Here is a 24238-nt window from a genome sequence, read left to right as displayed (position 1 = left end):
GCTCACCGTGTCCGGGGACCCCGGGTCCCACACAAGCTGATGCAGCCCCACCGCTTACGTCCTAATGGGGGGAGCATGTGCGTTACCGGAGGCGTCCCAGCGAGCGTGGCTGTGGGTCCCGCCTGGTCCCCTCGCCACGGGAAGCAGCTGCATCAGGTCCTGTGGACCAGGGCACGGTCATCAGCGGGACTCCGGGGTCCCCACCGGGCAAGTTCACGCGCATGTTAGCCGCGGGGACCTTCACGTTCTCCTTAGCCCTTGAAGAGGGGCCGGTCCCCCATCAGGACCCCAGCCCTGGATGCCGCAGGGGGTGCTCCCAGGTCACAGCAGAACGGGGGGACTAGTGTTCTGCACCAGGGCCCGGGCCGGGCCCCTCTGTGTGGGGGCCGGTGGGGGCCCCGAGGCTCGTTGGGGGAGGCCCGGGGGGCTGGCCACGACCCCTCGTCTGCTTCCCACTGGGTTTATAGAAGCAACTTTACACCAAAGGGCAAAATGGGTCTCATGTTTCTGCGTAAAAACACCCTCTGGGCGCCACACCTTCCACCAGCAGGGAATTCAGAGCCTGTGATGAGGTCTCCATAGAAACCCGGCCCGGAAAGGGGGGCCCACGTCCGCGCCCGGGTGTTTGGTGTGGGCGGCCCGGGCCCGGCCCGCTGTGCGGGTTTGGGGTGCTCGCCGCTCGGGAGCGGGCCTCACCCTGTGCTCACGGGACTGGTGCCCGGCTGCCGACACGCTCGGAGACGTTTCCAGCTTTGCCAGGACACGGGCGTGGAGCCGTAGAGAATCACCTTTGGGGAGACCGAGGGGAGCACGCCTTGGGTCCTATGAGAACCGCTCGAGCTCTGCAGCTGGACCCGAGGCCCCGGGTCCTTTGCCACGTGCCCTGAGGGCTGACCCGGGAGGTGGCTGCTTCTCTGCCGCTTTTTGGCCGAGCCTCTCCACACCTGTCTCCTCTTCTGTAAAGCGATGGTGAGCGGCATCTGCTCCCGGGACCGCCAACCCCTTCGTGACCCCCTCCCGTCCCCTCACAGGGTGGGGCGCCAGGGACACGCACACCTGGGTCAGGAGGGGTCGCCCGAGCCTCTCTGCAGGACGCTGCCACTGCGTCCTGCCCGCTCAGCTGCCCCGGAGCAGCCCTCGCCCCACCGGGGCCCAAGCCCTCGGACGAGCTGGCCCGGGGTGGCCCTGGGTCATGGACACACTGGCCGGCCGTCTGCAAAGAGGAAATGAAGTCAGTGCAAATTTGACTGTTGCCGCAGGTAGGATAGGAGTCGGCCGTGAGCGAGAAAATCCCAGGTAATCACAGCTTGACCAGGGGAGCTCGCTCTGTGGGCTCCAGGAGGCGGCAGCTGCGGGGCGGCCGGGTGGTACCTGAGACCCGCGTGGGAGTGGGGAAAACCGGAAACGGCCGGGACACGGAGCTGCTTGGGTGGGAAAGAAGGAAGTCTTTGTTGTTATTTTAACCAAAGCGGCTCATTCTGTGACTCTCTGGGGACAAACAGCCTCAACTTATTCTGAGCGTTATTCCGAAAGAAAGCAAAATTGTGCCGTCGTGTGGCAGCCCCCACGCATACAGGGAACACGGAGCGAACCTCCGTGTTCTCAGAGCAGCCCCGCCTCCGGGTCCCTGCTCCCGAGCTCACTCTCGAGCCCCCTTCCGACAGCACAGCGGCGGCTTCAACTCCATTGATGTTCGCCTCTCGTGTGGATGTTCGGAGGCTGGGGTGCCGTCCCCCGTGGTCACTGGAGCCCCTGTTTCTGTTTCCTATGCCGCTGCTCTGTCGCCCTTCCTGCGTCATCTCGTGGCCCTAGAAGGTTGCACAGGCGCCAGTCGTCATGCCCCCTGTTCCCGGCAGCTGGGAGGGGGAAGCATGAGGAGCTAGGGCCCTTCCTTTTAAGCCGCGTCCCTTCTAAGAACGTGCCGTTGCTTACACGTCGTCGGCCAGAACTTGGTGACGTGACCGCACCAGGCCTCGAGGAGACGAGGAACGCAATGTGCCAGCCAAGACCAGGCTCTGTGGCCGGAGAACCAGGGGAGGGTGGCCGTTTCCGTCAACCGGCACCTTTGCCTGACAGTCTGGATGCCGCGTGAGCAAACCCACCGGCAGCCAAGGCCTCCGCCGCCTTCGGGGGCTGACGGGGAAGCGGGAGGCGGGTGCCCTCCCTCTGCAGCCCTTTGCAGGAAGGGTGTCCTACGCGCAGCGCCCCCGTAGCCCTCGCCCTCACGCCCCGGCCCCACCACGGGACAGTGAGGCAGTGACGAACGGGCTTGGTAAAACCGGGGCTGGAGGCGAAGACGCTCATTCTGTGAGACCGACAGGAAGTGACGGAGACGGGGCCCCACGGCGGCGGGAGCTGACGAGGGCACCGGGGCGCGGCGGCCCCGTGGCGGGCTCAGCTGGCACCTTCGAGCGCGGCCTCGCGCACGCCCCTCGGGGACCGGCTTCTCGGCTTCCTCCTCACCCCTGCAACGGGCGGTTCAGGACATAAACCCCCTAAAAGGCTGCTTTCTAATCACACGAAGAAGTGAAACGAGCAGAGAAAGTACTTTCCGGAAGCCTCGTGTCGCCACGCGGGGCTCAGTCTCCTCTTCTCCCTTTGATACGAACTATGTCAGCCGCCTCATGGTTTTTAACTTCCGAGCAGTTTGCTTTCCGTTGAGAAGAAAAGACGATTTCATAGGCGTGGACCGGCGCCAGGCTTCCCGCAGCCTTTGGTGACATTGCAGCCCCCACGTGGTAGCAACAAAGCTGATAACTGATGTTAGGTTCACAGAGACTTTTATATTTAGACGCTTAACCTTTTGTAACTCCCGCCCTCGGCCTTAAGCGGGATGCCCTTTTGTGCTGATCGCGTCAGGGGGGCGTCCGCTCGCCCCCTGGCAGCGTGAGCCCTCGGAGTCCTGCGACAGGTGCCGATAGAGGCTGCAGGGACGCTGGCAGGTGGGCCACTCGGCCCAGACAATCCCCGTAAATTGGATTTGGGAACCCGATAAAGCCCTAGCAGGGCGAGAACCTCACGTTGCAAGCGTGTGTGTGTGTGTGTGTGTGTGTGTGTGTGTGTGTGAGTGAAAGGCACAAAACCCTCCCAGGAAATGTTTCTGACTGATGTGAGTGGTCCCTCTTTTCCATTTGTTGAACACGTGGTTTCGGGCATTCGTCAGATGCGGTCTGCGAAGAATCATCCCTAATTGTAAGATGATTTTAAAAATCAAGGTGCCCTTTGCTGCTAATGCAGTCTTGCCAATAAGCGACTCAACGTATATCAGAGAACTTCTGGGAATTTCATTGCCTTGGGGGGGGAGAGGGGGGAGGTAACGCATTTTAATATTAATTGTCTATGGTTAATTATGGCAGCGTAGCTACCATGAAAGATCCTTGCTTTTAAAGGGAAATCTGTGCCGTGAATTTCCTGTGGAGGAATCCTACGGGGGGGGGGCTCGTCCCAGACAAGTACAGGAAAATCCTGCGGTGCCTCCAGGCAATGCCGTGAGCAGGGGATACACTTGCTCGTCAGGGGCTGCGTCCGTCTGAAACCAAGCAACCCCGGGGGTGGGGGGGCCACGCGATCTGAGACCACAGCCCGCAGAGTGAGCCCCTCCCACAGCCTTGGCCACCCTCCCCAGCACCTCTCCACCTGCCGCTCATGGGTCCTGGGGCTGCGTGGGCACAGCCACAGGGCAGGAGCCCCAGGAACACCCCCGGGACCCCTAACAGCAGACCTCCGGGGGGCCCCGGAGAGAAAGGAGGGAGGGAGGCTGGCCTGGGCTTGCGTCAGGTGCCGAGATCTCGCGTGGTGGCCAGCCTGCGCCCGCATGGATGTGCCTGGGGGGGCGGCTGCGAACACGGCTCTAGAAGGCACGGATGTGCCTTCAGCAACCCAGAACCAGCTTGGATTTCTCTTTGCCCCTGACCGCGGCCTCGGAGGCCCGTCCCCCCCAAGGGGTCTCCATGCTGACACTGGCAGTGAGGATGCCCTGCCCCAGGGCAGGGTGGGCCGGGGTGGGCGCCCTTCCCCGTGGCCTAGGGACAGGCCCCAGACCGCTTAGGGCCACCAGGCCGCCCAGGGACGGAGACTTCGTCTGTGTCTTCATCTGCCTCAGGCTTAGCCTCTGACAGTTGAGCCACAGAGGGGAGGGGACATGTCCCACCTCGCCAGCTGCCCCTGTGCAGCCTGCGCTGGGACCCCTGCTGGGACCTGCTGGCAGGGGCTCCCAGTCTCCTGTGGTCAGAGCCCTGCTTGCCAGAAGCCTGACCCCGGGGGCCCTCCTGGGGCAGTTTATGCCACTGTGTCTGACCCCCCCCTCCACGTCACAGAGCCTGTGGCCTTCTGGTCACCACAATGCTGCCTACGGGCCTCTGTCCCCTGGGAGTGGGTGTCAGACCCCTGCATGAGCTGGTGGGGGTGGGGGTCTCTCCTGGGACAGGGTGCAGCCCCTGGGATCCAGGACCCACTTCAGGCAGGGGATTCGAGGAGGGCGGGAGGCCAGGCCGGCACCCTGCTCTCTGACCTGTCCAGGGTCCCCTGGCCAAGTTTCTGGGGAGGGGTCTGCTGGAGTCTCCGCTCCTGGGCGGTGGTGGGCGTGGGGCAGGCCTGGCCCAGGCCCCATGGCAGGGCAGTGTGGGGACAGGGAGCCTCCAGGCACCCGGCACCACCCCGAGGAGCTGCCCATGGCCAGCTAGACCTGCAGGTGTGGGATTTGGCCGAGGCTCGGCCCGGGACTGAGGGGCCGTGGGCCAGGCGTGTGCTGAGCGTGGGCCTGCGTGTGTAAGCACCCTCGTGTGGCACCGTGCACATCTGTGTGCACACCTCCCGTGTGGGGTGTGTGCGTCAGCGTGTGCCCGCACCCCTGGTCACGGCCGGCTCCTTAGTGCCCGGCCCCTCACAGCACGCTCCGCTGGTGGGCTGCAGGCCCCTCGAGGCCTTTCTGGAAGCCTCAGGACCAGCTTCCTTCTCCTAGGAAAGGCTGCTGCCCGCAGCGCGTCTCCCCCGACGGCAGCTCCCAGAGACACAACAAATCTCCTTTCATCCCTCCCAGAAAGAACACGGGGCCACGAGTTCTGTCTTGCTGGGATCAGCACAACCCCGGCCCAAGGCCAACTCCAGCCCTCGTGGGAGGCGAGCTTCGGGGTCCAGAGACCCCAGAGACCCCGGACTGGCCGGGAGCCCCAAGCCACTGTCCCGGCCTGTCCTGCCACTGTCCGCACCTGCAGGCGGCCCCCTCCGTTGGAGAGCTGCCACGCTCCAGGCCCGTTCGTGGGCCCCGAGGCCTCTGCCCAGGTCCGTCCCGAGAGCCCCCAGGACTGCCGCGTGTGTCGCCCAAGAAGACAGCCCCAGGCGCAGCCTCCCAGCCGATACCTGCGCAGGAGCCAAGCTGGAGGTCAGCCGCGGTGTCCAGACCCCGCGTCCCCAGGGCCACTCCTCTGCTGCTTTCCCGCTGGATGAGCAGGGGACCCCTCGGGGGAGCCCTGTGTGGTGTCAGGCTGCCTGCCTAGCCCCGTAGGGCTGGTGTCCCCCCGTTGGTCACCTCGGGGTCAGCCTGGCCTCGCTCTGCCCAGCCAGGCACAAACAGCCTGGCTGCCGGAGGCTCCCGGAGTCGAGGATGAGGGGACATCAGAGACAGGCTCAGGAAGAACCCCAGATCAGTGCCTCCCCCCCGTCCTGCGGGTTTGACCACAGAGTTCCGACCCCTTTCGAGTCCTTTTTGCGATTCCAGCACAACCGAGCCCAGGAGCCGAGCCTGGAGGTAACGCGTGCCCTCGGGGCCGCAGGAAGTGTCTGTTGGCATTTCTGGAAGGAGGAGGCTTTAACCACTTTGCGGAGCGCACATACAGCCCCCTTCGGAAGGACACACGTGTAGAAGAGGGACGGGGCAGTGAGTCTGAGCATCCAGAAAGGTCATGGGCCAACGGGGACCGTGGCTTTGTGTCAAATCCATTTTCTACGCTTCAGTAAAGGGAGGGAAGGCGGTCACCGGGTTACTCGTCAGGAACGGTGCTGTGGCCCCAGACACCGGCCCTGCCGAGCTCAGCCCGAGGGACCGGGTTCCTGGTCCACCGCAGCCACCACAGGGCACGGGGCTTCTAAACACCTGCCCGGCCAGGCCCGGCCATGAGCTGCCTGCAGGCCTGGCTCTCACACGGGCTCCTTGGGAAACTCATGGATTCGAAAACCTCTGGATAGAAACCTGAACCAAACCCTGCCCGCAGGCGGGCCCTCCATCCTGCAGCCCAGATGGGGCCTGAGACCCCCCACGCGGGGACGCCTGTTTCTGGGCTGGTCCCCAGGGCGCCTCCATGCTGGGTGCAGACCGTGCGGACACATCCGGTTGAGGTGGAGCAGAAGCACCTGGAAGGTCCTGCCCCGTGGTCACATCGGGCCAGCCCTCGCCTCGGGCCCAGGCGCCCACTGGACAAACCGAGTGGTGGGCGGGGGGGGGGGGGGGGGGGAGGCGGGGCATCGCGGCCTCAAGGGAGCCCTCGTCTGGAGACCGGGCCGTCCAAGAAGGGGCCCAAGGGTGCCCCCCCCAGCCCTGCCCAGCACTCACACTGCCTCCTCGCCCTCTGGGCCATGGAGACCCCGGCCCCTCCAGTCCTCGCCGAACAGGCCACTCTGCCTTTGGAAGGTAGCAGCTCCTTGCCGGTTGAGCCTCTGCCCTAAAGACTAACGCGGTGTGTCTGGTCACCTCCACGTGAGACGGCTCTCGGCCCCTCAGGGCCGATAACATTTTATTTTTTTCTTCATACAAATGAAGAAAACATTCCAGCCTGTGGCTGGCTCTCGGCCCGGGGCCCCCCGGCGGCCGTTTGACGGTCGCGGCCCGGCCTGCGCAGCCTTGTTTACTCGGGCCGCGCTCCGCCTTTGTCTCCGCGTCCTACACAGGTGATTAGGGAGTCTAATTGAGTTGGCCGTAAAAAGATAATTAATCGACATTTCCTCCCAGAGAGGTCAAGCGCCGATCTCCCCGCGGTGCAGCCTCCCGTTACCAGTCGCCCCCCACCCGCCCCCCCGGACGCAGCAGTGACCTTTATCTTGCTGATGATTAAAATCGACATAAAGGCCTCGGAAATAACTCCCGGGAGCTGGGGTCGGCATCTCTGGGCAGGGGCCCTGCCTCGAGGGTCAGCCAGGCTGGCCAGTGCCCCCCTAGAGAGGCCAGGACCAGCTCCAAGGACCTGCAGGCCAGGGCGGGACCCTCGCCCCAGAACGCTGTCCCCACGTTGTCCCCAGGCTGAGGAGAACAATGGGTCCCCTGAGACTCTGGTGCGTGGTGAGGCAGCTCTCTCGGAGGGTGGGGGCTCCGGACAGGAGCGCGGCCGGGAAGGGGGATCTGCTCTGCCAACAGGGCAGACAAGGTGAGGAAGGGGCCGCAGGAGGGGGTGAGTGTTGGGGGTGCACATGGCCACCCCGTGACAGCAAGATGGATGGTGGCAGGGCCAGGGCCACCGAGACAGGACACCTGCAACAGTACCCCGGGGGCAGGGCGTGAGCAGAGGCCAGAGGGGCCAAGCGTCCAGAGGCTCAGTGTGGCGGCCCGGTGGTGAGCTAGGACGAGACGTGAGGAGTAGCCAGTGCGGCTGGCCCCGGAAGTCCTGTGGCCACAGGGCTTGGCATGTGCTCAGGACGCAGGAGGAGGTCAGTGGGAGTTTGGGGCTGGAGGGGGGGCGTCTCACCCAGTGGTGAGTCCCTGTGCTAGGTGTGAGGCTGGGCCCTGTGATGGCGGCTGAGGGGAGACCAGGACGGGGGGACATCGGTGATGTCGTCCACGTTTCTGGTCGAGCGAGCCGGAGTTGGGGTAGGAATTGGGTCTGGGGGGCAGCACGTGCAGGTGTCCGCAGGGAGCGGAGGTGGGTGACTGACCCGAGGAGGCGGGAGCTGGACGAATGTGGTGGACACCCCCACGGGCAGCAAGGCGCCCACCCAAAGGGGCACAGACGGGGGAGAAAAGAGACCGGCCTCCAGCAGTGGAGGTGGGGGGTGGGGGTCAGCTGCGGCCACTGGTGCCCAGGCAAGGTGCACCGATGTTAGGGCCGAGGACAGCGGCCCCCCGTTGTGGGAAACCCAGATTCTCAACAAACCCTGTGGAGCCCTGGGCTGCGGGCCCTCCTGCTCCGGGACAGAGGGCACTCTGAGAGGACGCCCTTCTAAGTGGATTTTAAACTCCTAAGCCGACCAGAGAGCCCTGTTCTCTTTCAGTGGCCAAGCAGGGTCCACAAGGTCTCTCCCTGACCTTCCACGATGGGCTGGGGCACAAGGTGCATAGGAGGCTTCTGGCCTGGCCGGGACACCACCCATCCCACAAATGCCCTGTGCCGCGGTCCACACACAGGCGGGGTGGCTGGGGACGGCAGGAGGCCTGACCTTTTGGGACATCGCACATGCAGGGCAGAGACAAGCTGAAGGACCGCTTGGACGCACGACCTGGGAAGCCACGGTCCAGCTGAGACACGGAGGCAAAGGAGGCCACCGGGCCATGTGCAAAAAGAGGGGCCGACGCACGGGGCCCCGAGCACGGCCAGGCTGTGGTGACAGCGTTGCGATCAGCCCAGGAGCCCCGCGAGAGCAGCTCTAGCGGGAAGAGCTGGGGCTGAATTTGGGGGGCACAGGACAGGAGCGGCGGCTGCAGGCTGAGCCCCAGTTCTGGGAAGGCAGCGTCACATCTGAGACTCGGGGATGGCCCGGGGAGAGGGGGCGGTCAGGTGAGCGAGTTCCACGTGGCCGCCGCACTTTGTGGGGAAGGGGCCTCGGCGCCCAGAGGCCTCCTGGGCCCGAGTGGCCGAATCTCGAGGACCCCTCCTCGCACCGCAGACGTGCCACCGCTTTGGTTTAAGCCCGTTGGTGTTGGGTTTCTCTGGCTTTCGACCAACAGCGGTCTCGGAGCCGCTTCTTGTCCGGGGACGATGAATGGCAGGAGGTGATGGAGAATGTCAAGCCTGTGGCTGAACCGAACTTGGTCGTCCACGCGCCTACCGGCCGCATTGGGTGACGTGGTGTTAGCGGGCAGGCGGGCAGGTGGGCAGGCCAGCACCGCGGCGCTCTCTGGGCCGGGGCTCCTCACCACGGGGCTGTGACCGCAGAGCCCCAGCCCCGACAGGCCCTGGGACTCCCGTGAGGATCCGCGGGCGGCTGCTTGGTGCCGGGTCGGTGCGTCGGGCGCCGCGGTCGTCGGGCCCCTGAGCCCAGGGAGGCGATGTGCTCCGGGCCCCGTGCCCACGTCCCCCGGCCACCCCCGCCTGGGGAAATCGGCACATTTCAGGTGCGGGTCTGACGCTGCTGCTGTCGGAAGCGGGCGCTGGGGACCCACTCCTGCACGGTCACCTTGGCAAGGGTATTAGGACACAGAGCCGGGGCCTTCGTTGGCCGGAGGCGTCGATAACAGACAACTGGTTCCTCTCAGGCCCGCTGGAAACCGTCGCTGCGCTCAGAAACAGAAATCATGCCGTCAGCAACGCGGTTCACAGTCGTTGCCCAGGACATAAATAGTGTGGGGACAGCAAAAGCTAATGGAGAGGAGGACTTTAGTTAAAGAATGTCCTTGCAGAAGGAAAGACTTTACTTTTTATAATGCGCCATAATGATGACATTAAGACCCCTCTGAGAGAAATAATTCCCTACCTGTAATTTGGAAATACTTCTGGGGCCCGTAGGCATCTCTCCCTGCAGAAGTTGGGCTCCAGGGAAGGGGACTTAATGCCTACGGCCCCTGGGCCCCATCCAGGGCACGGATGAGAGACGCCCTCCACCCACTGAGCTCCCCCCATTGGCGGGAGCGTCCAGCCCGCCTTGTCCACCTCCAGCTGTCCCCACGGCCCCGTCCAGCCCCCTCCCTGCGGTTCGACCAGCTCCTGCTGGTGGCTTCTCCCTGTGTGAGAGCCGGCAGGGACCTCAGGACAGAGGTCAGTCAGGAGAGCTGGGAGCCCAGCCCCCACAGGATAGCGGGTCCCGACGCACGCGTGTCTGGGACAGTGCCGGTGGCCCTCACCAACCTCACGACCCCGTCTCAGCAGCCAGCTTTCTGTGCAAGGGACAGAAGGAGGGGACAGCCAGGGCTGTAGGTCCATTGTCTAGTGCGGCGGAGCCTGGGGAGGGGACCGCCAGGAGACGCCCCGTCCCACCTCGGGACACCGGGAGGGGAGGAGTAGGGAAAGCCAGGATGGACAGGGTCCACGGTGGGGGTACCTCCTGCAGGGCCCAGCCCAGCCTGGAGGATTTGGGGGTCTCCTGGGGGGCTCTCGCCCCTTGTGGGGGCTGGTGGCTGCCAGCGGCCCCCACGTTCCACACTCTTCCTGGACCTGGTCCGACATCACCTTAGCATGCAGCCATGACGTAGAAATGTCCTCCTCCGGGTCCTGACCTGGCACCCAGGGCCTCAGGCAACGGGCTGTGTGGTAGGAGACCCTCCTAGCCCCAGGGCACCAGCCTGCAGGGCTCTCAGGGTGGACCCCAGGTGAGGGGGAGTCAAGAGGCCGGGGGCCCCAAAATATACCCGCACGGAGCCTGCGCAGTGTAGAACAGGCTGTGCCCCACCCCCCCGTCCCCCCAGCCACACGGCCAGTGCCCCCGGCTGGCCGAGCTACAGAAGCTTTGCGTCAGGGGCCGTGTGACAGGTTCTTTCCCATCTTAGCTTTGTGCTATGTGAGGGATGTTCTGTCCTTCACCTTCCAGGAGAAGCCCGGGGATGCGAGCCCCACTGTCCTGAGGACTGCAGGCGAGTGGAACAAGGTTGTGCCCGGTTCTCGGACGTCTGCCTTGGGCCCCCCCCAGCCGGGTACAACCCCGTCCTCTTCCTGGACGACCCCTGTGAGGTATGGGCATGGGTATGGGCAGGGAGACACCCCCCCCCCCCAGAGCTCTGTCCACACGGTGCCCCGCACCGAGGCCCATGTGCTGGTTGCCCCTCTGAACCCTCCCCCACTGCTCCTTCCAGAAGGCAGGTGGCAGGCCCAGAGGGGGCCTGGGCCCCGGCAGGATGCCCACCACGCAGGACCCGCCAGGAGGCAGCAGGTAGGAGACACTGACCGACTCAGGGCATTCGGGGGGTTTGGTCCGGCCTCGCCATCAGCGGGACCACAGGTGGGGCCCCCCAGGTGTGCGCTCCGTGCAGGGGCCGGGGTCTCGGTTTCCCACAGGCGGGCGACCCTGTGACCCCACAGGCATGGTCTCCGTCTGCCCAGGGGCTGCACGCACTTCTGCGGCCTAGACGGCAGGAGAGGCCAGGCTCCCAGCCTCAGGGGAGCCGGGCCCTGGTCCAGGTTGGCAGAGCAGGGTGGCCCACGGAAGGGACGATGCTCCTTGATTGTGTTCGGAGGCCAGGAGGGGCCCACAGCGTGGGCAGAGGCGGCCAGAGGCCCGCCACATACCTGCCGCAGGCCCGTGATCCGTCCTGCAGCAGACACACAGGTCGGGGCTGCGAGCCCCACGGTGGGGGCCGAGGAGACTCCACTCTGCCAGTACCTCGGCCACACGCTCTTTCCAGCCCGGGGCCCTGCCAGGAGGAAGGCTGAGTTCCAGAGAAATCACTCCTGGCAACTGCTTGTGGGAGCATCCTGTCCCCTGCCAGGCCGTGTGGCCCAAGGCTCAGGTGGGACTGAGCTCACCTCCCTGCCCCCCAAGCCCCCGGCACCCCCGGCCTCTCCCCAACCCGGTTTGCAGTTCCGTGGGGACTCTGGGGGGTGCAGAGCAGAGCTGGGGCCGAAACCAGCACATCGGGAAGCTGTGGCTGGGACCCTGAGAGCCGGCCCGCTCTTAGAAGGCAGGAACCCTCCCTCTGTAGGCGGGGTGGGGAGAACGTGGCCCCTGGGGGAGGGGCACCAGGCCTTCGAAGTCGCCCACCTGCTGGCAAGGGCAGGCCTCTGACCCTTGTGTGTAGCCTTGTCATCAGCCCGGGAGAGGGGGGGCAGTGGCCAAGGCCAGCATGCCCCGGGCGCCTCTTGTGGCCTGGGACACGCACATCTCTCTTCACGCGGTCTGCTCCGGGGCACCCGTCGAAATAGCCTCACAAACGAGCAGAGGCCTGTGGGCACAGACCCAACGGCAAAACCCTAGGAAAATAAGGCATTGAGTAGAAACGGGAGGAGGGCCCGCGGCATCCGTCCTGAGCCGCCGCAGCCTGCGGACGTTCCGCAGTTAGATTGCTCATCGGTGACGCCAGCGGGCGTGGGACGGGCCGGGACACCCGGAGGCTGGCACAGTATCGGCAGGCTGACAAGCCTTTGATCCCACTCGCGAGGCGGAGCCGGGACGAGCTGTTTCCAGGGGAAGGTGCCACCCTGTGTCGTTCTGAGTCACGGTTTGTGAATCAAATATGAGGCCCGCTTCACACAGTAAGTGGAGAAGCACAGACTTTAAGAAAAAAAAAAAAAAGCCAAGATCCTGCTGAACATTGACACGCCACACTCAGCCCGCGCTTCGGTCGCGGGCACGCACGTGGGACCCAAAGCTGCAACGCGCGTGGAATAACTCGCGTCGACACGCACAGACCCATCCGTGCCCGGGGCAGAGTTACTGCTCCCTTTTGTAACGGGGGCAGCTGGGGGCTGTGGGACGAGGAACCGTCTTCCTCCAGCACAGAGAAGGCCCTCGATGTCTGGTTTCTCCTGAGGGCAGGAGGCAGCGCCCGCTCATTCTGTCGGTTCTGGTGCTTGAAATTCAGTGTCCTCGTCCCGGGGTCCTCACCATCCCAGGAGGGCTCGGCTTGTGACCCGGTGCCCGTGGCTGGGGCTCCAAGGTCTTCTGAGTAGAGGACCCCTGCAGGGATGGCTTTCAGTGGGAACTCGGGGGCTCGGGCCGCCCCACCCCAGGGCCCGTTTGCAGGCACAGGTCTGAGCAGTGACGCGCAAAGCCCTTTGTGGCCACCGAGCGCCCCCCAGAGCCCACCTCCCCTGCCCCTGTCACAGGGTCCGTGTGGCACGTCACCTGCCTCAGACCCCACTGCCCGAACAGCCACTTTCTCCAGGGCCCCTGCTCTGTGCCCCCGAGGCCCCCTACCCGATCTGGGTGTCTTGTGCCCCCCCCAGCCCAGCCCCCACCCACAGAAGAGTGCCCGAGGCCCCCAGCATCTGCCCCAGCACCCCCTACCAGTTCTGCTGCGGGGATGTGGACCGTCCCCATGTCCCCCCCGCCCCCCCCGGCTCCTTACTCTGGTTCAGGCACCAGCATCCCACACTAGCATCCAAACCTGGCTCTTGACCCCAGAAGCCCACCTTTTAGAATCCTAAGAAAAGCATCCTTTCTAGCAACCGAGGCGGACTCGGGCAGATCAGGGGCCCCGGACCTCCCCCTGGGTCTGGTTTGCGTTAAGGTAGGCCCTCTCGGGGTCTCAGATGTGTGGCTCCGGTCTGGCCCACCCCCGGGGTCAGGGTGTTTGCAGGGCGGTTGCCTCCACGTGAATGGGACCAGGGGGACCGAGATGCTCCTGACTCTGCGGAGCCCTCGGCTGCCAGGTCCCGGGTTGGGGCTCTCATTTGAGAACGCCAGACCCACGGGGGAGGCAGGGGAAGGGAGGCTCTGGCACTCTCTGCCCCAAAAGTCCTTGCCCCTCTCCAGCCCCCACGTGGCACGCAACAACCTCACCCCTGCTGAGGATGGGCTGTGATGTCATCTCACAGACACCTCAACTTCCCCGGGAGGCCACCACTCAGACCCCACTTTCTGTAATGGGGAGCGGGCCTGCTGGGCCTGACCCAGACCCCGAAATGGGGCACAGGGCCCGGTCGACTCTCCCCCCCGGCCCCCCCCCCCCAGGCTGCCTCAGGCAAACGCATGGACCACAGATCAGCCAGGCATCCCGGCCTAGAAGTCTGTGTTTCTGGTTGTGGGTTGACAGCCTGCCTCCGGGTCTAGAATGAGCCCCCCTGGAGGGCGGAAGGCAGGACCGTGGAGGCCAAAGGCCGGGAGGGGGCAGCCCCCTCTCCCCACCAGGCTCCACCTGCCTCCTCTGCCCCACCCCCAGCGACCCCAGAGCCCCCTCCCTGTTGCACGGTTCCCTCCCACTCAGATGAGATGAGATATTGGCAGAAGCCGGTGACAGACTGCTCCAAGCCTGCCTCCTGCCTGTCCCCAGTCCCCGGCCAGTCGGCAAACAAGGTCCCCACGCAAGGTTCCCAAGGTGTTAACAATTTCCGTGGGGGCGAGATGGGGGTGTGTGCGGATGGCTTCTGCCCGCACACCGCCTCCTCCCCGCGCCCAGGGTCCAGGGGCGCAGAATGGCCTGTGGGTGTCGGCACAGTCCAAGAGCTCCCGCAGGCCGAGGGATGGCGGGGCCACGGGCCTGACTTGAATGTCCGAAGCGGTCTGGGCAGCCGCCAGCCCGCCCGGGGGGACCCGGGTCAGCTTCAGGGTCGGCGGCGGCGTGGCCCGTGCCCACGTGCGGCCTCACGGACAGGGGCCGCCTCTGCATCCTCGCCGAGCCTCCCGCCCCTGGTCACCTGTGTGCCCTGGGCTGCCCACCTCTGCCTGGTGACCCCCAGCAGCCACAGTCCACTAGTCGTTTGCTCGTTTATTCACCCTGCCCGCTGAGCAGCCCAGTGTAGACGTCCAGGAGGCTCGCCCAATGGAAATGACTGAAAAAGGTGCCTCCATACTCACAAAGATGAAGAAGGTCGCGCCACCCTGTCATTTCAGAGCCTGGCGGAGGTTTGATTTGCGTAAGAAGGGAGAGAACTGGCTGCCTCCAGCTTCCAGGCGCAGTTCTGCGGTATCGTCAGTGACTAAGGAGAATCACCTTTGTGCATTTTGGTGAAGGGAAGGGAGGTGAAGGGTCACCCGCCAAGGCCGCTGGGCCCGCAGTGGCTTCTACCCTCCAGCACACGTGCTCTCACCGTTTATTCGTGGGGCGTGCCGCCTGGGGAAGGGGGCACTTAGGTGCAGCCATGTGGTCCCGTGCCCAGCCCCCAGCCCGCTCGGAGCGCTTCACCACAGACCCCAGCGAGCCATGCTCAGCAGAGTCCCTGCTGGGAGGGCCCTGAGCCCTGTCCCAGGGGCCCTGAGCCGTGTCCCGGGAAATGGCATGAATCACGGCCCTGACTTCTTCCCTCAGAGTCTGGGACCTGACTTCCCACCTCCCCAGGGTCACGTGGGCGCTTTCCGTGTGGACCCCGCTTGGGGGTGGTCTGCAGATGGCTTCGGGGTTTGCGCACGGACCCCATCCTGGAGCAGAGAGGGGCAGTCGCTGGCCAGGCCCTGCGAGGAGCCCGGAGGCTGACCCTCTGTGCCCATGGCCCGGGGCGAGGCTGCATCCCCAGGGCCTGGGGCTGTGCTCCGAGGGCCCCAGCCGGGCCTGCCCGACTGAATCCGGCTGACCCTGGAGGCCCTGCCCGGGGCATCTGCGGGTCTCAGCGGGGCCAGCCAGTGGTGGTCTCACGGGACAGCACCCAGGCCCCAGGGCAGAGGAGGGGGCAAGGCAGGTGGACCCGTGTCCCCGGGGCAGGGTCATCGAGGAGCCCGGGATGGAGGCTTGGACAGCCTCCCCAAGAGGTCAGAGGCCCGCGTCAGGTGCTCAGCGGTCACCTGCGCGACCCTGCCCGGAGGGGTTGCCAGCACCAAATATCTATTCAAGTAAAAACAGTAATTGGCCCCATCTGTGTTGGCCTGGTGACTGATGAAGTGACTAATCGCGGAAGTCTTAATTAAACCCATTTTTCTCCGGGTGAGCAGGGGAGGGGCTGTGCCGGCCAGCACATCAGGCTCCGGGCTGGCCGAGTGCTGAGCCGGCAGTGAGCAGTCACGGGCAAGGTCGGCCCGAGGCCCCCAGCCACCCCCGGGCAGACTGGCCGCCGCGTTGTGCTGTTACAAAACACGCACTTAGGGTCTGGGGGAGAATGCCCCGTTTCAGTGGAATTCTCACGGGCGGCCGGGCAGACTCACAGCCACATTTACACAACAGACTTCGTCTTTTGCAGCTGACCCAACTCCACATCATTCAGGAACTGACGGGGCCCTGTGTCATGTTGTGAAATTCCGTAATATGCCAGGAATGTCTCCGCAGGAATGCAGCGAGAAGCGTGCGGTGGACAGCGGGCTCTCCCAGGGAAGAGCAGGGCCCTGGGCGGGGGCCTCCAGGGTCACCGGGGTCCCAGGGACGACAGGCTCAGGCTGGTGGCCTGTCCCGCGTCTGAGCGCCGGGGGTGAGGGGGCGGGGTGGGGGGGCAGTGCAGGGTCCAATCGGGAAGGCCCTCGGATCAGCCTCTTGGCTCCTCGCGGGGCCCAGCCAGCTACTGCCCCGGGTGGGGTTCACGCATCCCCTTCCCTGCACCACGGCCGCCTCTGGGGCCACTTCTGGGTGCCCCCCACCCTCTCTCCCTCCGCTCTGTGACCTACACAGGGCTCAGCTCAGGAGACTGGAGTGCGTGCTTCGTAACCCAAAGGTCCGGGGTGAAGCCCTCAGCCCCTCTGCCCTGCGGCACCCCCTCCAGCTCACCTGGGCCCCCGCCCTGTTCTCCACACACAGCAACCCCCCGCCCCCCCGCCAGCCTTTGGCACACGCCGGCCCCTCAGCTAGGAAGGTCTTCCGCGGCCTGCGGCCTGCGTCACCAGGCAATGTGTCTGCTGTAGGGCAGCCCTGCTCCCAGGGGTGTCCCAGCAAAGTGCGGGGCTGGGGGGACGGGTAGCTTGATCTCAGATGAGCCCCAGGGCAGCGCGGTGGGGGAGGGCTCCCAAGACAAGAGGGAGCCAGGCAGAGGGCTCTGGTCCCCTGGGGACCTCGTCACCCCTTCCTTGGCCACCGGCCCCTGGTAGAGTGGGCCCGGCCTCCCCCCCCCCCCCCATTCCCCGGGCTGGAAGCTCTTCCGGGCGTGTTCATGGAAAATCAGACATGGAGACTGATGGGTTTCTCTGCTTCCTCAGAAACTCTAAAGATGGAGAACTGAGCCCCATCGTCCCAGCAGGAGTAATAAACGGAAGCAGGTGTGAGGGCCAGGCGGGAACAGCTGGGCTGATGGGGCGCCCTCACCCCACCCCACCCACAGCACAGCACGACGAGGCTGGAGGCTGGCGGCAGGCGGGGCCTTAACCCTTACACGCCCACTGCAGGCCAGGGGGGACACCTTCACGTCCCCTCCCCGCCCCGCCATCCGAGGCCCCCGGCCGCTCTCCCGCCTGTGCAAGCAGGGGCCTCACTTGCAGGGGCCACTGTGGCAGTGTGACCCCAGTGCCCCTGGGTGCCCCGTGGAGCAGAACACGCTCGGCAGAGGGGGAGCAGCCGGGGCTGCGTGCCCACTGCACCCCGTGTCTGTGCCCGTGGCCGTCACTCAGGACCCACAGCCCTGAGGCTCCTGTTTCCCAGGGGTCCCCCGGGAGTGGTGATGGTTTCCAGCTCAGCCCCAAATCCGGGCCAGCTGTGCTCCAACAATTAGCTGATGTTCTGATTTTGGAAATTCCTTATGGGCTCTGTGTGGGGGCCACAGAGGGCCCCGGGTCTCCCATCCCACGTGAGCAGGTCGGGAGAGCCGGGTCGCTTCCCTGCGGGCCACACGCCCTCAGGGTGGCAGTTTTCCCCAATCCCTGCCTTGACTGACATTGGACTCCATGGCTCCCCGGTTCCCTAAGCCGGCACATCCCATCGGTACCGGAGGACTGCCATGATGCCCACACGGCTGTGGGCAGAGGCCGGGACCCGGGGCCTTGACCTAGACGGCTCTGGGTGGGGAGCTCTCCCCAGCCAGGATATGGGTGCCTTCTCGCCACGCTGAGCCCCAGGCAGACTGGTCCCCGTGCCCAGGTCAGGTCTCAGGGCCTCCACACCCCATGCCCTGCCCACGTGCCCACCTCAGCCTGAAAAACTGATGACAGCCAGGGTCAGGACCAGGCCTGACCAAGCCGCGGGCCTGCTTCCCCAGCCCTCTAGCCCTAAGTCGGGTCTGTAGCCAACGGCCCTCCTCTGCCGGGCCACGGGGCCACCCTGCCCACAGCCCTGCAGGTCCCTTGGTGGGCCTGTGGGTGGACAGGCCCGGGTCACACAGGCTGCTAGAGACCTTTGGCTCCCCCCAAGGGAACCCCTTTCTCTTGCCACCCACCGTGTGCTTGACTGCGGGGTCTTGACGTCCCCTCCCCAGCTGCCTCCCTCTGTTCAGCTGCCCAGGAAAGGGACGAGCATGCACAGGTCGCCGGGTTCCGGTCCCACTGGGCCAGGGTCTGGCTGGGCGGCCTCAGGCTTCCTCTTCAATTATGGCCGTTTCCACAGCTCCGCCCACCTGGGCGTGCCCAGGCTGCCGTGGGCCTCGCCTCAGCAGTGGTTCTGCTGAGGGTCAGACATGCTGCTGGTAATTCCGGTGGGACGGAGTCCCCAGGCGCATCCCTGGGGGGCTGCATGGTGTTTCAGTGCAGTCCTGAGACACGCTTGTCCTGGAAGAGGTGAAGTGAGGAGAGCCTGCTGAGGTTGCCCGGCTCGGCTCAGACAGGACACTCTCGGGTCCTACGGAAAGGGAAAGGCACGGGTCAGGGGGAGCGGCGGGGCCGGCGGTGCCGAGGGGAGGGCAGCTGGGCCTGTGGGCCACTCAGGTATCTGCGCACCTGATAGGAACCTGCAGGTTACTTGTCGGCCCTGAAAGGAGGCTGTCCGGTCCCCTCCTCGTGCCAGCTTGGCCGTTGGCCCCACGGGTGAGGCCCGCCAGGCCTGATGGGGACCAGGAGACCCACCACGGGGACCTCGCCACAGAGTATTCACACTGGTCCAGGCCCCACCTCACAGCGACACAAGCAGTCAGGACAATATGCCCCTTGGGGGCCCTGGAAGGACAACCCCGACTAGCAGGCACACAGGCCTCACGCCCTGCCCCCCACTAGGAGCCCCAGCCCTCGGGCCACGGAGACACGAGTTGGGGCCATCTGAGCACCACGTCTCAGTCTGGTCTGTAAATGCGGGACCATGAGGGGCTGGGTTTGCCCTCCCACAGGAAAACAGGTAACAAGCCGGATAAGATCCAGGAAACCATGGCCAACCTTCAAGACACTGGGTATCATGTGATGAAGAGGGAGCCCCTGAGAGGCCCCAGCTCGCTTCCCAGAGCATTTCCAGCTGTAGTGCAGGGAGGGGACCCCGCAGGCTCAGGGGTCCCCACGAGGGGAGAGAAGGAGCTGGGAGTCCCGGGAAGCTAAGGCAGCTAGAGTTTGCAGGAGGCAGCACGGGAGAGGGGAGTCCTAGAGATCTGCAGAGCGTGAGGAACGTGCTTGAACGTGCCAGGAAAACCAGCGAGAGGGTCACAGCAAGTCCTGCCCGGAGCTCACACGGGGCTGTGAAGAGTGCTCGGTCCAGGGCCCAGTCCGGAAGACCTCAACTCACAGGATGTCAGAAGAGTACTAAGTGGTGGGGAATAAATTAACCGTATCTCGAACCCCACCTTGCAAGCCTTAAGGGCAAGACCCAAAAGGATCAAACCGTCTCTAAGTAACCAAACAGCATCAAGACTATAAGAATACAAAAGCATCCAGTGGCCAAGAAAGTAAAATTCACAATGTCTGACATCTGACCGAAAATTACCAGGCACACAAAGAAAGCAGGAAAGTACAACCCATGATGAGGAAAAATGAACCGATCAAAGCCGACCCAGAAAGGACACCAATGGAAGAGCCAGTAGACGGCAGCATGAGACGTCGTCACTGGATTCTGTGTGTCCAGCAGGGAAGACCGGCCACGCTCGGCAGAAGTGAGGCGTGAAGGAGCGGGCTCACCCCCCAAAGATGATGTGCGTGGCCAGGGGTGGGCGGGAGGGGCGTGAACTTGCAGGCACAGCCACAGAAACCCCCCAGATGAAGCCCAGGAAGAGAAGCAGGGCTGAACTTCATGAGCGGAGCGTTTTGAACTGCCGAACAGCTCCTCTCCGCCAAACGTGCACGGAATCAGAGGCCCCCAAGTGCCACAAGGGGAGGACGCGGCCGAAGAGACAAAGAAATAACGGCCACCGTGTTTTCAAACTCATCGCAAACTATAAACCTACAGATTCAAGACACAAGGAACCCCAAGCACAGGAAACATGAGGACAAGGACGCCAGCCACAGATAAAGAGAAAACCAGGCCGGAGCCCTGGGTCCCCAGCCCCGCCCGGCCCCTGGGTCCCGACTCTCCCAGCTCCCTTTTCCGCCCAGGAGGCGCCGGCACCGGTTCCCAGAGGGGGCCTGTCCCCTCCTCTGGCTCTGACCCCCCCTTGGTTCCTGGAGGCTCAGCTCAGTGCTGTCTACACAGTCAGTGCCCAGTGTTCCTGCTGTCACGATGCGGCCCAGGGCTCCCGGTGCACCCTCAGCAGGTGGCCTCTCGGGACCGCCTCCCAGGGCGCCAAGTCCCCACCCCGCGGGTCTGGGAGAACCGTCCGCTGATCAGTCGGCGCCTCTGGCCTCTCCTCACACCGAGACTCCCCAGCTGCTTCCCAGCTCTGCCTCCCGATTTCTCAAGGCCCTGGGGGTTCTGTAAAAACTCTCAGGATTCTTGTAACCCCGTCTATTTCTCTTGACTCTGGCAGGCTGACAGACTCTGGTTATTCTTAGTCCTGAATTATTTATCCGCGTTCCCCTCCTCACCCACATTTCAGAATCTGTAACGTGGCTCCTGGGTCCCAGCCAAGGCCCATTTCCCCCGCTCAAAATGAAGTAATTTTAAAATCTTTTGTCTTTAATTTTTTATCACCCAAACCATGCCCGTGGTAATTAAGCTTGGCAAGGGGTCGGAGCCTGGCAGGTCGCCGAGCCGATGCCAGGGAGCCCCCGTCCTCCACCCCCAGCTCTGATAACAGGAAACCACCACCAGCCACGGAGGCCGGGGTGGGAGGAGTCCCGTGGCTCCCCCCAAGGCCCCCGGGTAGATCCTTCAGGGCAAAGCCCAGCCCGTCGCTCTGGGGCCTCTGTCCCACCAAGAAGGTGCATCTGGCAGCTGGGGGTCCAGGTGGGCACCCTCATGTCCCCAAGGTGGCCTCCTGGTGACCACCCCTGCGGGCCGGCAGAAACCCCCGGTCAGGTCAAAGCCCTCAGACTTGGGCTTGATTGAGCCGCCTCGGGCTGCCCGTCAGGGCCTCTTGTGGCCGCCGCGCGGCCACCGCGTGAGAAGTGAGGGTCTCCGTCCCTCGGACTTGGGTCCAGGCCCAGGGAACCCCGCACAGCCTGTCTCTGCCTGCTCCCCTTTCTTTCCCTTCCCATGAGGCTCCCAGGTAGCAATGGCCTCCGGTCCCTCTGAGGGGGACACAGGAGGACGCACCAGGGCCCCACCGAGCCCGGCTGCCGCTGGAAAATAAACACCACTGGTAAGTCACTTCCAGGCAGAGCCGGTGTGCCAGCCCTTCTCCGAGTGGCCTCTCTGCTCGGCATTGTGGGGGCTCCGTGCAAAGAACCTTTGATCCTGCAGAGCTGTGGAAACAGGGATGGGTCTGTTGGGGTCTGGCTCCAGCCTCTGTGGCCATGTTTGGGTTTAGACGGCGAGGCACCGGGCCCAGGGGCAGAGAGCTGTCCAGACAGGGGCACGCTCCACCCTCGGGAGGCAGAGATGGGCCTCGGAGGACAGGACGGTCACACCTGTGCCCGCCTGAGGCCGGCAGGCAGGAACAGCAGGGTCTCTGTTGTCCTCAGGGCCCCGGGGCTGCGGTTCAGGGGCTTCCTTCTCCTCTCCCTGCAGGCCTGACGGGGCGGCCACCACAGAGCCCGCGGCTGCGGCCTTCCCAGGTAGGTGGCCGGCAGGGGACAGAGGGGGGTGGGGCCGATTCCACCCACCACCCCACAATCCACATGTATCATCGTTGCCGACCTTTTGGAAAGACTCCCTTCCTCTGAACGCACCCCTAAATTCAACACTCGTCTTGACCCTGGAAGCCAGGGAATCAGAGAGGGCGGCTCCCGGCCCGGCCGCCCCCCATGCCCCTCTGGGCTCCCCCAGAGGCACCCCAGGTGGAGGGGGCACGGATGGGGGATGGGCTTCCACCAGGCCCTCCCCGGGCCCTTGGAATGGCCGCGGGTGCCGGGTGGGGGGGCCTCTCTGTCCCCACGGGCGAAGCGAACGTCCCTGGCTCCTTGAGTCCAGGGTCCCGATCGGAAGGCCGGCAGGCTTCCAGGTCTGGGCCCCCTCAACCCTTCGTGTATTTGAAGCCTGTGGCCCACGAGCCCCCCTTGTGTGGGGGAGGGCTGGGCCGGGCTCTGGGCAGCGCCCCCCACCTTGCCGTGCGGGCCGGCGCGACGAGTCCCAACAGCAGCCACGTGAGTCTGCGGACACCAGCAAAGCTCATGCTGTGGTCGCCCTACTTTAGGACCCTGGGCCCCTCGTGCGTGGGCAGACGGGGTGCCCCCTGCACCCAGTTGCGGGGTCCGATGGGCGACAGGCCGGAGGAGGGCCGGGCCCCGAGGAGAAGCGACTTCTGCTTTGAGGGGTGAAGCCGGCGGGTGGCCGCGCCGCCTCTGTGGGGACGCTGGGCACCGGGCCCACGGCCAGGCCGCGTGGGCCGGGCCTCGGGTGGCTTCTGAGGCCGGCACGGTGGCCACCGGCCAGACCCCCTGCCGTCCTCGGGGAGAAGAGCGCGGCAGGGAGGTGAGCCGAGGGCTGGGGCTGGTCCTGCGGCCGCTGCCCGCGGAGCTCGCCCCCCAGCCGGCGCGCTGGCCGCAGGTGGGTGTAGCCGTGTTCCCGGGAACACCTAGAAACCGGCTGCTTGGAAACACTGTGGCGTTGCCATGCGCGGCTTTTCCTCCAGGCCGGCCAGGGAGGCCTGGTGCCCGGGGCTGCAGAACGCGGGCCCCCGCCCAGGCCCCCCGAATTTCTGAAGGAACTGACTCAAAGCCCAGCAAATTCCTGCCCCCCCCCCACCGAGGCTCTTTCCCGTCCTGCCACCCCCCGCCCCCCCCTCCGCCAGAACCAGGGTGTCCACAGCCCCTGGTGACTGTGCAGCGAGGGGAGTGCCTGCTTCCCAGACCAGGGCGCTGGAATGTTCTCTCTGACGGTGTGAGCCGCCTCCTGCGCCCCGTTTCAGCTGCGGCCGCATTCCTGGTGTGAGCCCGGGCCAGCCCAGCGAGGTTTTTCCACGCTCCGGTGCCAGCCCCCTCGGGCTCGGGGGAGGGGAAAAGGACGGTTTCTATGGCAACCACACTTTCTGTTATTTCTTATTTTCTTTTTTATGGTTTCTCCAACTTTGAAGCTCTGCAGACAGTTTACAGACTGCAGAAGGGAAAGTGTTTCTCCATCCCCGGGGCGCCCTGGAGGGCGGCCCCCCCCCCCCCACCTCACCGGCCTGAGCCCGGCCGGGCGGGGGCTTCAAACGAACCAGACGACGGTGTCTTCAGAGGCTTAATTATTTAAAAAAACATTTTAGAGGAAATGAATTGCTTTTCTGTTAAAAAGATGGGGAGTTTTCTCAAAAGAATCCTTGCACTCGGTCATGCAGCCCCATCGGGGGTGAGGGGTGCTCTGCGCGCCAGGTCCTGGGGTCACAGGGCCCGGGAGGACACCTGAGGTCCTGGGCAGGGTCTGGGGGTGGGCAGAAGCCAGGGCAGGGGCCCGGACAGGGGGGGACTACTGGGGACCGAGTCTGAGCGCCCGTGTTTTGCAGGGGAGTATGTCATCATGATCCGCGATGTGACCGACCCTCCCTTCCTGGGCCACGTGCTGCCCACCGCCTTCAAACACCTTCGGGTCTCGGGGAAGGGGACGGACCGGCAGCCCCACATCCCTGGAGAAGGCCCTGAATCCCTGAGCTAGAAGAACCATCCCCATGCGCCCGAGAGCCACCAGTGTCCTCTCTCCCCCAGGGAGACCCCTGCCTTTCAAGGGCACCCTCCTCCCAGTGACCTGAGTGGGGGCCGGAGGGGCCACCTTTCGTGCACCCCAAGGCCACCGGCTTTAATAAAATGCTCAGCACTGACTGCCGAGAGGTGCCTCGCCCAGACGCAAGCCCCTTCCCGCACACCCAGGATACCCGTGGAGGCTCAGCCGGGTGAGTGCCGGACCCCCTTCCGCCTGGCCCCCCGGGCCCCAGGCTGAGCCCAGGCCGGGCTGGGGATGGGACGGTCCCGGTCCCCCTGCTACAGAGTCTGGCAGCGACGCTGGCCCGACCGAGCCGTCAGAGCAAGTGCTGCCTCCCTGCCACAACCCCTGCCTTGGAGGGTGGCTCAGTCCCCCTCCTCCCCCCGCCCCGCAAACAGCCTGGGGACACTGGCTGCCAAAGGAGAAATCAGGAGGCAGTAAGCAGGTGACTGGCTTTCCAGAAACAGGCTTCGTGTCTGCAGGGACTGGGCAAGGGACACTTCTCGGATTTTATGGCTGCCTCTGAAATGCACCCGG

General features: G+C 64.9%; 1 protein-coding gene across 5 annotated transcripts in view; it reads left to right on the top strand.

The window, feature by feature from the left end:
- The window catches only part of MORN1 (MORN repeat containing 1), a 51906-nt gene extending 28087 nt beyond the window's left edge, over positions 1-23819 (top strand). For 2 of the 5 annotated variants that reach the window (XM_042996398.1, XM_042996395.1), the window contains 4 exons: positions 10666-10805; positions 10928-11004; positions 21593-21639; positions 23508-23819. In XM_042996398.1, coding sequence (XP_042852332.1) covers positions 10666-10805; positions 10928-11004; positions 21593-21639; positions 23508-23656 — 413 coding nt within the window. In that variant the 3' untranslated portion in view covers positions 23657-23819. Of the gene's footprint in view, positions 1-10665; positions 10806-10927; positions 11005-14622; positions 15663-15899; positions 15998-21592; positions 21640-23507 lie in introns of those variants that run through there. The other 3 variants (XM_042996396.1, XM_042996399.1, XM_042996397.1) reach the window with 3 other exon arrangements.
- The last annotated feature ends 419 nt before the right edge of the window (positions 23820-24238 follow it).

Source organism: Panthera tigris, chromosome C1 (assembly GCF_018350195.1).
Source record: "Panthera tigris isolate Pti1 chromosome C1, P.tigris_Pti1_mat1.1, whole genome shotgun sequence".
Classification (NCBI taxonomy): Eukaryota; Metazoa; Chordata; class Mammalia; order Carnivora; family Felidae; genus Panthera; species Panthera tigris.
The sequence above is the reverse complement of the archived record's forward strand: the minus strand, read 5'-3'. Positions and strand labels throughout refer to the sequence as shown.